The 14,515-nt window shown below is 34.2% G+C and overlaps 2 protein-coding genes across 3 annotated transcripts; both read left to right on the forward strand.

Annotated features, from left to right (window-relative positions):
• The first annotated feature begins 703 nt into the window (after positions 1–703).
• On the forward strand, positions 704–2,728 carry LOC106306645 (pentatricopeptide repeat-containing protein At2g17525, mitochondrial). Its single transcript, XM_013743325.1, has one exon. It carries the CDS (start codon positions 784–786, stop codon positions 2,671–2,673), a length of 1,890 nt encoding a protein of 629 aa, XP_013598779.1. The 5' UTR covers positions 704–783; the 3' UTR covers positions 2,674–2,728.
• LOC106306646 (SRSF protein kinase 1) lies at positions 2,707–5,277 on the forward strand. Of its 2 annotated transcripts, XM_013743327.1 has the most exons (5): positions 2,707–2,968; positions 3,065–3,260; positions 3,938–4,729; positions 4,818–4,865; positions 4,945–5,277. In XM_013743327.1, exons 2-5 carry the CDS (start codon positions 3,078–3,080, stop codon positions 5,206–5,208), a joined length of 1,287 nt encoding a protein of 428 aa, XP_013598781.1. In that variant the 5' UTR covers positions 2,707–2,968; positions 3,065–3,077; the 3' UTR covers positions 5,209–5,277. The 2 variants fall into 2 exon arrangements, with proteins under 2 accessions (XP_013598781.1, XP_013598780.1); XM_013743326.1 differs by having other exon boundaries at positions 2,708–3,260.
• Positions 5,278–14,515: the final 9,238 nt, after the last annotated feature.

Below are 14,515 nucleotides of genomic sequence, written 5' to 3' on the forward strand. Positions count from 1 at the left end.
ATTTGATAACAATTTTTGCATCCTTCTTCATTTTGTTTAATTTTATAGTATTAAAAAAAATAAAAAATCACATTAACCATATAATAAAAAATAGATTTTTTTATTATATGTTATATTTTGAATTTTTTAAAATGACTTTAAATTACAAAAGTGAGGAAACCTTATATGTTATTTATAGTTTTTTAAACGACTTTAAAATACAAAAATGAGGACACCTTATATGTTATATTTTTCTTATATGTTATATTTTTTCTTATATGTTATATTTTGAATTTTTTAAAACGACTTTAAATTACAAAAATGTAAGTTTTCCTTAAGTATACGACTAAAAACATTAAAATGATATGTATCAATTCGATGGTTGATTTGAAAGCTTTCAAAACAATATGGAATATAAAAGTCAAAATAATTCAACTGTGAAAACAATACTGTTCACTTTTTTCAAGAATGTGTTGATAGAAAAAATAAGGTTTTTATGTCATAATTTGTTTAATGTCCAATCCGATCAACCCATGATGTATTAATTATAGTTTGTTCCATTATTTTTAATAAAAATTGATCCGATCTATCGGAAAGAAATTATATAATAACAACAAAAAATATTTTATATATATAAATAAAATGATCAAATATATAAAAGAAACTATCGATAATATATACAAATAAACTCGACGTCTTATCCTAGTCGAGGATTACTACAAAGAAAGAGAATGTCCAAGCCTAAGTTGTGACTTATTTTTATGTTTTTGAAAGAAAGTTGCGACAGTTTCGTGCCTCTCCCTGATGCTGAGAATCTCAAATCTTTCGACATCTTCTCGATACGTGGCAGTGACCACAAGAATACGGCTTCAACTACGTTGTCTCTGCTCACCTTCTCCACCACCATCATCATCCTCTTCTGTGCCTAGCGAGGACCATATCGTCCGTCTCATCCTAGACCAAAAATCACCTTCAGGAGCTCTACAAACTTTCCAATGGGCCTCCACTTTCCCTGGGTTTACCCACTCTCACTCCACATACCGTGCTCTCTTCCACAAGCTCTGTTCTTTCCGCCGTTTCGAAACCGTCTACCAACTGCTCGACGAAATGCCTAACTCTATCGGTTCCCTTCCAGACGACGCTATCTTCATAACCATCGTCCGAGGATTAGGCCGCGCTAAACTAACCAAACGTGTGATCAATGTCGTCGATCTTGTTTCGAGATTTGGGACCAAACCATCAGTAAAAGTTTTCAATTCGATTCTTCATGTGTTGGTGAGAGAAGATATTGACATAGCTAGAGAGTTCTTCAGAAGGAAGATGATGGCTAGTGGGATCCAAGGTGATGAGTACACATACGGGATCTTGATGAAAGGTCTTTGCTTGACGAACAGGATTGGCGATGGTTTCAAGCTTCTTCAGATCATGAAGACACGCGGCGGTGTGGCTCCAAACGCTGTGATTTATAACACTTTGCTTCATGCACTTTGCAAAAACGGGAAAGTTGGGAGAGCGCGGAGTTTGATGTGTGAGATGAAGGAACCGAATGATGTGACTTTCAACATCTTGATATCTGCTTACTGCAACGAGCAGAAGTTGGTTCAGTCAATGGTGTTGCTGGAGAAATGCTTTGGTTTGGGGTTTCTTCCTGATGTTGTCACGGTGACTAAGGTGATGGAAGTTTTGTGCAGTGAAGGACGTGTGTTTGAGGCGCTCGAGGTTTTAGAGAGAGTGGAAAGTAAAGGAAGTAAAGTAGATGTTGTAGCTTGTAACACTTTGGTAAAAGGGTACTGTGCGGTGGGGAAAGTAAGAGTTGCTCAGCGCTTCTTTGAAGAGATGGAGAGGAAGGGTTACTTGCCTAATGTAGAAACGTACAATCTGTTGGTTAATGGGTTTTGTGAAGCTGGAATGTTGGATTCAGCTCTTGACATTTTCAACGATATGAAAACGGATGCGGTTAGAAGGAACTTTGCTACATTTAACACGTTGGTAAAAGGGCTATCAGTAGGAGGGAGGGTTAACGATGGTTTAAAGATATTGGAACTTATGGAGGAAAGCGAGAACGTTCGTGGGGCGAGAGTTGATCCTTACAATAGTGTTGTCTATGGCTTTTACAAAGAAAACCGTTGGGAGGAAGCTCTGGAGTTCTTGCTGAAGATGGAGAAACTGTTTCCGAGGGCTGTTGACAGAAGCTTCAAGTTGATAAATTTATGTGAGAAAGGCAGTGTGGATGATGTGAAGACAGCGTATGATCAAATGATCGGAGAAGGAGGAGTGCCTAATGTGGTAGTATCACATTGCTTGGTTCATAGGTACAGCCAAGAAGGCTACATGGAAGAAACACTTGAGCTTATAAACGACATGGTGACCAGAGGCTATTTGCCTCAGTCGTCAACATTCAATGCTGTCGTTCTTGGTTTCTGTAAGCAAGATAGAGTCATGAACGGCATCAGGTTTGTGGAAGACATGGCTGAAAGAGGTTGCGTACCTGATGGAGAAAGCTACAATCCGTTGCTAGGAGAATTGTGCGTGAAGGGTGATTTGCAGAAGGCTTGGTTGACTTTCTCACGAATGGTGGAGAAGAGTATTGTCCCTGATTCTTCTATGTGGAGTTCACTGATGTATTGTCTCAGCCAGAAAACCGCGTTCCACAGAGACATAGACACCTTATTGGAGGACATAATCAAAACTTAGAGCTAGAGGCAGTCACAACTTTATATGCTTGTTGGGCTCGAACGTGAGATCTTGATAGCGCTTCTGCAACAATGATAAATGAAGGGTCTAAACTCAAGCAGAGAGTGAGATCAAACACGGTTCTGTTTGGTCTGTAAACCAGAGCCAAAACACTACAGCACCATGAGGGCAAAATGGAGAATTGGACAACGTTAAAATGGGAAAATGTTTGAAGCACCAATCAATAAAATAAAAAAAGACAGGAGGAGCAAAAGGTGGAGCGAGTCTTACGTTTTGAAGCCACAACGCAATCTAAGTGCTGTTCCTCTCTCTCTCTTTCTTTTATTCAAAGATCCAAACTTTGACAAACAAAGTGCACAAAACTCGGATCTTTACGGTAATATTCGAACAGGGAAAGAGAAAATATGTCGTGTTCATCCTCGTCTGGATCAGAAGAAGACGATGAGGGCTTCGATTCGTACCGTAAAGGTGGATATCACGCCGTTAGAATCGGAGACCAGTTTTCCGGTGGCCGTTACATTGCTCAGAGAAAACTTGGTTGGGGCCAATTCTCCACCGTTTGGCTTGCCTATGATACTCACACCTCTGTAAGCATCTCTCTCCTTTGTTATGCCAACATGATCTTAAATGCAGAGTTTGATTTCGTATATTTGTAACCATTAGTCTAACTCGAATTCCTTTTATCTGGGTTCTGATCTGTTTTGGTGCAAGATCTTGGCTTCTTTCAACATCTTCTTGTGAAGTGATCTCTCTTTCAGAAAAAAGGCAAAGTTTTGAATTTGTGGGTCATGGTTATAGATTTTGACACTGTACTATGTAGTTAACCAACCATAGCAGTTTGTTTAAGGAAGAAACTACCTAGAGCTGCGTATTGGATATAAATGCGTTTTAAATGGCGTCGTTTTTTAAATGTCACCGTGACTTTATGAATGTTTCATCAACTATAAGTTTACTTTCTTCTCTTCTGAGCTCTATCTTGAGAGTTCTTTACCTTCCCTGAAACAGGAAAACACTTTGACTCTCTTATATTTTCTAATTTCCAGAAAATAATTCTGATGTTTTGCTTAGAATATATGAGCATACATGTCCATGTCTATAGATTAGAGAATCCCTAGTTTTTATAAAAATTGAAATTAACTTCTACAAGCTTCTTGACATAGGCATCTTCATTCTTGGCTCTTGTTTCCATTAGTTACTGTTTCTCCTTTCTCTTCTTCTTTTCTACTCACATTTTGTGTAATAATTGTGTCTGTGTCTGTTACAGAATTATGTTGCTTTGAAGATTCAGAAGAGCGCCCAACACTTTTCTCAAGCTGCACTTCACGAGATCGAACTTCTTCAAGCTGCCGCTGATGGAGATCCTGCCAACACCAAATGTGTTGTTCGTCTAATCGATGACTTCAAGCACGCAGGTCCCAACGGGCAGCATTTATGCATGGTGCTCGAGTTTCTCGGCGATAGCTTGCTCCGTTTGATTAAATACAATCGGTATAAAGCCATGGAGTTGAATAAAGTGCGGGAGATATGCAAATGTATACTGACCGGTCTGGATTATCTGCACCGTGAACTCGGTATGATCCACTCCGACTTAAAACCCGAAAACATTCTTCTTTGTTCCACCATTGACGCTGCCAAGGATCCCATCAGATCTGGACTCACACCGATACTAGAAAAACCCGAGGGAAACCAAAACGGTGCAGCAACCATGAATCTGATTGAGAAGAAGTTGAAGAGGAGAGCAAGAAGAGCGGTTGCTAAAATATCGGGAAGAAGAGTTTCCATAGTGGGTTTAAGTGAGACACCGACAAAGACCGTCAGAAGTTTAGATGGGATTGATATGAGATGCAAAGTTGTGGACTTTGGGAACGCTTGTTGGGCTGATAACAAGTTTGCGGAAGAGATACAGACAAGACAGTACAGAGCTCCTGAGGTAATACTTCAGTCAGGCTACTCTTTCTCTGTTGACATGTGGTCTTTTGCTTGTACCGCTTTTGAGCTTGCCACAGGAGATATGCTTTTCGCTCCAAAAGATGGAAATGGTTATGGAGAAGACGAGGTAAAGATGGTTTTGTCAAGAAATCCCTAAGAGTATTCTTTTGTTTTTTTGTTAATATATGCATTCTTCTTCGCTTGTTTGGCATTAGGACCACCTTGCTCTTATGATGGAACTCTTAGGAAAAATACCTCGGAAGGTACCTGGAAAAAAAAACACTTTAGTTTAGTCTCTTTATAGCTCGGTTACAGTCTCTTTGATGCATATGTTTTGATTAGATTGCCACTGGAGGTGCGAGATCAAAGGATTACTTTGACAGACATGGGGACCTAAAGAGGATCCGGAGGTTGAAATATTGGCCACTGGACCGTTTACTGACCGATAAGTACAAGCTGCCTGAAGCAGAAGCACGCGAATTTGCGGAATTTCTTTGTCCGATTCTTGCTTTTGAGCCAGAGAAACGACCTACTGCTCAACAATGCCTGCAGCATCCTTGGCTGAATCTCAGGGCGCAGAACAATGAAGATCAGGTTGAAGGTTAGATGAGTAACTTGCAGATCAAAGGTTGAAGAACTTTAAAATTTCAATTATGATTTTTGGCTTACAAATGATATAGAACTTCTCTCTTTTATTTGTCTTTTTTTTTTCATTCTTCGGTTCGCTTCAATTTGAATACTTTTGATTCTTTATTTGTTCGTTCTTCATTTTTCTTTACTAAATTTTGGGGAGATATGATTAGTGACTAACCCATTGGTTTCATATATTTTTTTCTTTTTTTTTGCAAATGTAATTTGTTATGTTGCATGAAAACTCGTTCCAAAATCAATTTCTCGTTTCAGAATATTTTGGAAATAGAAATTCTTCGAAAATGCGAGGGGAAATACGATTTCCATAATTTTTTCGTCGAGTCTGGGATGATTCTCCGGTTTCGTTTAGGTTTAGCTTTTGGACTCTGTTTTCCTTTCCCCAGTTAAAGATCTTTGTAACTGAGGATAGAGCTTTAGTTTGGACTTTTTTTCTCCTTTAGCTCTCTATTCCATAGTGTTTTAAGCTAACATCTGTTTATGATGTTGTGAAGCTCTACGGTTGGTTGCGGTTTTTGTTTGTCCGGCGGTTTTAAATGTGTTTAGCTAGACTGATCTCTTTTGGGATTAAGTTAACTTGGATTCCTCAACCCTTTTTTTTTTTAACTACTCGACCTTTTTGATGAGTCTCTTTTTTTGTGGAAGATGCCATGTTTTGGTTCTCGAATATCCGCTATAAAGCCTCTTTTCGTTTGTTCAAGTTTTGCGGAAAAGCCTTATGGTGGTCATATGAAAGATTCACATCAAAGCTTTGTTTAGTAAAATCAGGGAATAAATTATTGCCAGCAATACGAAGTATAGACCAGCACTTGATCACACATTTAGACAAAATTAATGTATCATTGACCGCACAAACTGTATGCTTAACATGGCATATATGTGTATACACTGTGTTCTTTACATCTATGAATATCCAATATTAGAAATATACCCTTCTTTCCAAATAGAAAACCGACCGGATCCAGGTTAACCAAAAAATTTTTAATTGGTTAATTTGGTTGTGGTTGATTTCCTATTTGGACAATGCCGGTCTTTAATACAGCGTTATCGAATTACAAATGTTTGATTTATTTTTCAGCAAAAAAATGTGATTATGGTGTTAACTACATAACACATATTAGTTGAACATATTTTTTACGTTAAGCATATAGTTTGTGTTGCTAATGATACATTAGTATTATTGTCTAGATGTCTAACAATGTAATGGCATATACTTAGTGTAGGTGACCATCATTTTTCCTATTATCAATGATCATAATCAACACATACCGCTTTTATAGGTTGGAATTACTCTTTTTTTTATGGGTTTATACTTGTATTCATGTCTATGTTCTAATTTGTATATGTCGCTTCATCAATAAAAAAATTATAGACGGAAAATTTGATTAGTATAAGTGTAGGTGTGTATGTATATTAATTTCTAAAGTATGAGTGCATGTGGAGAAATTTAAAAATTGGTTTCATTACATGTGTCATAAAATAAAATGTATTTATCTTGTCCATCACTTTTCCATAAAGAACTCAAGAGTTGAACATATTTGACGTATTTGAGTTGAAGTAATTAAAGGATTAATGATCTATAAAGAAATTGATACTGTACAAATTAACACAAAACACAAAGAATACATGGTAATTTGTAAAGTCTGTACATAACTACATAAGTCTCTTGAGTTTTATGTAGAAGTGCATCAAAATTAAGCCCACATGCTAAAAAGGATGTGGGGTCATAGACAGTGGCAATGGGAGCGCTACGCGTTGCCATTACGTATGCTAGGAAAGGTTACCCATTACTTGTTGCTCACCTACCAATGGATTGCTGATCTTTCTGGTGTTCCTCAAGACCCTTTACCTTTCCAACCTTGGGATCATCCGTTCAAGCCCTAAGAGAGAGGAGGTGAGGCTTCTTTCTCCCATTGTTCTATAAAAAATCTTAAAATCTTGGAATAAGATTTGCACGATGGGTTTCTATTTCACATTCACGCCACACGATCACATGTCATCTCTAGCTTTGTGCCTTTGTCTTTATACATCGCTTTTTGGGTCATTTTACAGTCAAGTTACACGTGGATGGATCCATTCTTTATACATCGCTTTGTGCCTTTGTCTTTATACATCGCTTTTTGGGTCATTCACGTGCCCACGATGTATCCATTCTTTAAAATTTTAAAAAAATCTAGCAAATCTCTTTTCGTTATTTTATTTACCGTTCACATGTTTGAGAAAAGTGCCAAATAAATTGTTTGGCCTGGGATATCCTACAGCAAAGATCCAACCGATATATCCTCAAATATTTATCCATCGATGATGCGTGACAGATCCGATTGCTCGCAAGAAAAATTAAATACCCATAAAACTTAGCCACAAAAATGATGATCTAGCAACAAGATTTTGAACCTGCAATCTTTAGAATTTTTACGAGCCGCTATAACTACCAGACCACATCCTTGTGATAAATAAATTATTTTTACCATTGATTGTTTAATATATGACTATTTGCATATTTAACTTTTTCCTGTTAGTAAAAAATTTGAGTGTGATTGAATAGCATCTATAGAGTAAATAAACTATAGAGTAAATGTTCTTTTCAGCTGATTACTCCATTTTCTACCAATCAAATAAAATTGTCTTTCAGCTCAATTACTCCAAAAAGGTTCAAATGTAGAGTAATATTTTTCTCTACTCTAGACAAATGAAAAACTTTACTCCTAGTTTCGCTATTTAATTTTCTTCCTTTTCCACTTTATTGCGGTAATAAATACCAATCAAAGCCTTTGTGTAAAAATACAATACAATACAATTCAAAACAAAACATTTATTTTTTCTATGGCTGAATTTTTTATTTTAAATTTGGAAAATCAAACTGAACTGAATCAGATTAGAATATGTAAATTTTCAAACGGTTCTCATTTTTCTATACCCAAAATTTGAAATTGAACAAAAAATGAATATATAAAATATAATTTATATACTTAAAAATAATGATTATATTTATTTTAAAATAACAGTATATCTAAAATATAATATATAAACCAAAATTATGATCGTAAATATTTAATGCTTTAAATTTTTAAATGGTTAGTAATTAATTTTCCCGAATAATTTTATCCAAATTATATAAAACTACTTTAATTATTTGATATTTTAATTTGTATGATCTAAATTATATTATATCTATACTATTATTTGCAAAGTAAATTTTTGCAACTAAGCTCTCACGTTAAAAGTTGGAGCGGTTAATATCGATACTACCCTTAATGAATAATTAGATTTATTAATATATAATTAAATTTTTGCAACAAAGCTCGCACGTTAAAATTTGGAGCGGTTAATATCGATACTACCCTTAATGAATAATTAGATTTATTAATATATAATTATATATAACTATAATAATCAATCAATTAACCAAAAATAAAATAAAAACGTGTTTAAAATAATATATTCATGTTTATCCTTAATGGTTACTCAAAAAGAAGAAATTAAACCAATGATAAAAATATTGTATTATTATTATTATTTTAAATAGAAATATTATATTAAAATTCGTCCCAAACCGGGAATTGGTTAAGAGGTTACATTAATATAATTGGACCGAAAAAACTAAACCTAGTCAACCTAGTAAACCGGTATCGACCAAAAACCCTAGATTCCACGCGGCGGGACCGTCCTCAAATCGAGCCGCCGTTTCCTCCGGAGTTCCTGATCGCTGCCTTCAACAGCGGGTATCTCGAGCTCTCCCGGTCTGTTGAAACCACTCCAGCGGCAACCACACCAAGACGTTGGGGAGCGCGACCCATAGAAGCCTTTCGTGGACCTCGCCGGAGATGTGGAGATTGTCGGGACAAACCTCCTCCACCGGCCAATCTTGACTCGCCGTGCTTACCCACCAGAACTGACAAAGCTGAGACCACGAAGACGCGACTTCTGTTACAATCTGGAGATTCAGATCTGAGGAGTCTCCTCTCCCATCTCGCCGTCCTCTAGCGAGATCCCGAAGTGGAGAAGCCGGATCTGACACCTGTTGGAACTCAATTTTAATACATATTTTAAAATTGAAGTTTGTTTGAATGAGAAATGTTTGTAACCAAGTCTAACAAGGTTGATAACCTTAGACAATTATAGAGAATGTTAATTTATACTAAACCAAGCGCGTGCACCAAGTTGAGTTAATGTAAACTCGGATTTGAGTTTGGTTTAGATAATGGTTCGGGTACATGGATCATGATCCAACAACCTATATTTTTACATTAAAGTTTTATTTTATGTAATTGATCGCTGCAAAAATAAAAATTTGGTTAGAAAAATAAACAAGTCTTTTAGAGAATAAAACTTTGTAAAAAATAATCAATTCTTGTTAAGAATTAGTCTTGGTAACCAAGGTAAAAAATCTCTTTAATTTTGTGATTAATACCAAAAATTAATGCAATATTTATCTCCACTAATACCAAAAACGTTTTTGGCGTTTTCCTAAGCTATATAATGCCCCTTCTCATTCCACTAAAGAGGAAAGAAATTAACAACAATCTCTTCCACTTCTTCTCTTTATTTATTTTTCTTTTTTCAATGAGAGTACACATAGAATAAATGTTTGCTAGACTTCTTATTCAAGTGATGTGAATAGAAGAAAGATGCAGTTTTATCATGGGACTCTAATCGCCATACAACCGTCACACTACGGGACATTTTTTGAGTTAAGGAAAGAGATTCCTAAGTCTCGACTCTGCAAAAACTCATTTTTCATTTCGTTTGATTCATGGTATTTCTGTATTTATTCAATGTTCTTTATAATTTATCTTACAATTATTCAGATTGTGCTCCTTTGTAAATTAAGGTCCTACAATCTTAACTCAAAATACGTTTATTGCTTTTATGCACTAACCGATCTGATAATTGTGAAGTTGTTTTTGGTTGTAGAACAGGTTATATATGATGTGATCATGTAGATATGGTTGAATCAGTTCAACAAAATACCAGAAAATACACGGTGATGTTATTCTTAACTTCTGCAATTTATTCTACTATTTTGTATTAGTTGGTATTATAGAATATAATTTCTTACATGGTCTGATACTTGTTTATTTTTCTCTACAAAATTTCAGTGGTAATTAATTTGTTTTCTATGATTATTTGTTTAAGTTGTTGAGTTTGATTTGGAAAAAAAAATGTTGTCAAGATTAGTTTGCTTGTTTGATTCTGATGTTTATTAATTAAAATAAGCAAAGTTTCAACTCGTTAAAAAATCAAATACTCCCTGACTTTTGTAATAGGCTTTAATTAGTTTGATCGAGTAATGCTTTCCTACAAAAGTGGTAACTGTTTTGGGATTGACTCATTTAACTATTAAAGTTAAAAAGTGTTAAAATTATTAATGCTTTGACTTGGTATTAAATGGCCTATTAATTCTGAGTTTAATTGGTTTTGAACGTTATTCTAGCTAATAACAACTTTGACCAGTTCGCATTTGCCCATTGTTCCCAATTTCTTTGTGGTGTATTTAAGAATAATTTCTAAATTATTTGAGCAATTTATTCTAGAGAATTAAAATGTTTTAATTTCTAGAATTCGCATTCATGGAAATTAGTTATCTTAAAATTTTATTAATTCTAGAGATTTAATCTAATTTGAATTGCAATTTATTCACATTGATTAAATTGTATAATATGTGATATTGGGCATCTGAAGTTGGATAACTTACTAATGTAACGTATGTGTCTTTTGAACATATATATTGGGTATGCTTATCATATTAGTAATCTGAATCAAATATATGTATATTTCTGATTCATCTTAAAGATTGACTAATAAAGATAACATGACAACAAATACGATGAGTTGACAGCCCATCTTGGGAATGGTCTGCCATATATGGTTATGTGTTGGAATTCTGATTCTTATTTGAATGTCCACAATTTAGTTACACTGATTTTGATAGAAATAATAATGGCTAGACTCTAGTGAGTCACACACCAAATTTAGTTTGGTAGTGGTTTGCCACATATGGTTATATCAAGTTCTGATATTTATTAGTTTTTCACATTAATGTCTAATGCAATAAGCATAGGATTAATGATGGATATAACTCAATTTTTATGTGGCACGAGTAATGTTTATTCTCATGACCATATTGAAACTAAAGATGTACCTAAGAGTGATGTAGATTTTTCTTTAAAAACAAGAAAAAAAATTAACTCTTAATGAATGATGACTGCAAATATGCATGATTTTGAGTTATCTCATGACATGTGGAGGGAACATGTCTTACCACATATATTCATTGGTGAGAGACCACATGAACTTTGGAAAGGTAGCATACATTTACATATATATCTTAAAATGTGGGGGTGCATAGCAAAAAGTGCAATATCACCTTTAAAAAAAACCCAAAATTTTGGTGCCTTTTGATTTTGATTTATAAATCAAATAAATCGGTTATTCATGCTAATATAATCATGGAATAAATGTATACACTTTTCTTAGAAAATGAGAATGTACAATGATAAAAATCTAGAAAAAACTCATAAACAAAGAGAAGTGGTCACATTTGGAATTAAGCATAGACGCAGCAAAAGGCTCGTAAGGAAAAAGTCTATTGTAAAGATTTCCTAACTGTTCTTTTCTTGAGAATGAACCAAGAAATTTCACAAGTATCATTTCACAAATGATACACCTTCATGGAAGGAAACCATCAATAGTAAAATAGAATCCATTATGAAAAATCGTACATAGTATATGACATATTTACTAAACGGGTTTAAAGCCTTGGGTTGTAAACATATGTTCAAAACAAGATTTGAAAATTGGTGGCTGGATAATAAGTACAAGGTTGGGCTTGTAATTCAAAGTTTTTGGGTAAAAACATTGTTTGAATTCTTGACTCCAAGAACAGCTGTAATACTAATGTTTGGAACATTAAATATTACGAAACATAAAAGTCCTAGTGATGGATGTGAAATGTTATATGGATTTAAGCTAAGTCCAAAAATGACATGAATATTTGCTAAGATCATATTTTCAAATACATATACTTCAAATGTATTCCACACTGATATAATTTGATATTTAAATCACACCATAAAAATCTGCTTAAACAAACTAAAAATATTTTAGTGGGAAGTTTGACAATTATGGCATGAGGTTACAAAATATGATTTTAGTAATATTGATTACAAAATATTTGGTAGGAATCATTTGTCTCAATCTCATATGCTAAATGATATTTGTGAGATTAAAATAAATTATAACGCAACAAAAAGTCTAGAACACCTCACAAAGTTGTGTAAGACTCAGTTTGGTGGACTATGTACATATACTAAGCCACCACATGAGTAATTCAGGTTGTAAACTCTGTAAAATTATAACTAAAGAGTTGAGCTTCTTGTGATATCCTAAAATTTATAATTACATCATGGTAAACAAGACCTAATAATCTTGAAAGGATACAATTATATTGATCGGTGATCCGATTCTAGAAACTAAAAGTCCACAGACGGATTTGTCTTTATGCTTGATAGTGACAACACATCGTTACAATTTAAGTTCATTATGTGAAACAGATTAAATTTGAAACATATGTTCATAGCATTCAGTAACTAAAGGAACTAAATGTCTCAAAACTTGGTAAAAGATTAATGATGTTATAAAAAATTTCTTTTGTGGCCGAACACTAAATATTATGTATAGTGGTTATTGGTATCTTCTAAAAAGATGACATAAAACCATTTGATAATTTATCTCAAACGGATTAATCTCAATGGATTATATCCAGTTGGACAACCTATAATGCTTGGATTAATAAAGGTGTGTCACGAGATCAAATCAAAAAATTATCAAGAGGAATTGTTGTAATGCCTATGATTTAAGAGGAAGTTTGGTGGCAACTCTACCTAAATGATTGGAGATCCCCAGAAATAGGTTCAAAGGGAAAACTAAGTCAAACTTAATCTACCAAAGCACTGTGAAACTTCGGTTTCTACTCAGTTCCCTAAGATAATAAAAGTGCTAACGAATGTGAAAAGGATAAGCATTAGCTTTTAATGATTCCATAGCTTCTAAAGCCGACTATTACTCAATACTTTTCATAGTAAATCACCTAATGAGTGTGAAATGGAGTCGTTTCTAGGAGAATGAGTGTAAGATTATATTCTCTAAGTTCACTCATGAAAACCAGGAATAGTTCAGAGCCACAATGAACACAATAGAGAACCTAGTTCTCTGAGAAAATGAAACTGAGCGATAGATATTGTCTTGGTTTACACCAAAGTCCGTGGGGTTCAAGACATCATGTCACCTTCTAGTCGAGTAAACCCGATATCTATTGCCAATGACTGGTTCAAAGCTGAAACATGCTACCAACTCATTTGCAGTGGATTTTTCGATTGTACTCTCAAAAGTCTTTTATCGATTCTTTATTTGTTTAGAATCATTTCTATTCATGTAGGGGATTGTTGGAACTCAAATTTAATTCATATTTTAAAATTGAAGTTTTTTTGAATGAGAAATGTTTGTCTTATGATTGTTGCTTTAATAGCACAAAATAGACATTGTGGAGAAGTCTAACAAGGTTGATAACCTTAAACAATTATAGATAATGTGAATTTATACTAAACCAAGCGCGCGCACCAAGTTGAGTTAATGTAAACTCGGACTTGAGTTTGGTTTAGATAATGGTTCGGGTACATGAATCATGATCCAACAACCTATATTTTTACATTAAAGTTTTATTTTATGTAATTGATCACTACATAAATAAAAATTTGGTTAGAAAAATAAACAAGTCTTTTAGAGAATAAAACTTGGTCAAAAGTCATTAATTCTTGTTAAGAATGAGATGTCACCAAGGTAAAAAATCTCTTTAATTTTGTGATTAATTTGTGGTTAATACCAAAAATTAATGCAATATTTATCTCTACTAAGACCAAAAACGTTTTTGGCTTTTTCCTAAGCTATATAATGCCCCCTCTCATTCCACTAAGGAGGAAAGAAAACAACCACAATCTCTTCCACTTCTTCTCTTTATTTATTTTTCATTTTTCAATGAGTGTACATATAGAATAAATGTTTGCTAGGCTTCTTATTCTAGTGATGTGAATAGAAGAAAGATGTAGTTTTATCCTGGGACTCTAATCGCCATACAACCGTCACACTACGGGGCGTTTTTTGAGTTAAGGAAAGAGATTCCTAAGTCTCGACTATGCAAAAACTCGTTGTCCATTTCTTTTGATTCATGGTATTTATGTATTTATTCAATGTTCTTTATAATCTATCT

The sequence above is a fragment of the Brassica oleracea genome, chromosome C7 (genome assembly GCF_000695525.1).
Source record: "Brassica oleracea var. oleracea cultivar TO1000 chromosome C7, BOL, whole genome shotgun sequence".
Taxonomy (NCBI): Eukaryota; Viridiplantae; Streptophyta; class Magnoliopsida; order Brassicales; family Brassicaceae; genus Brassica; species Brassica oleracea.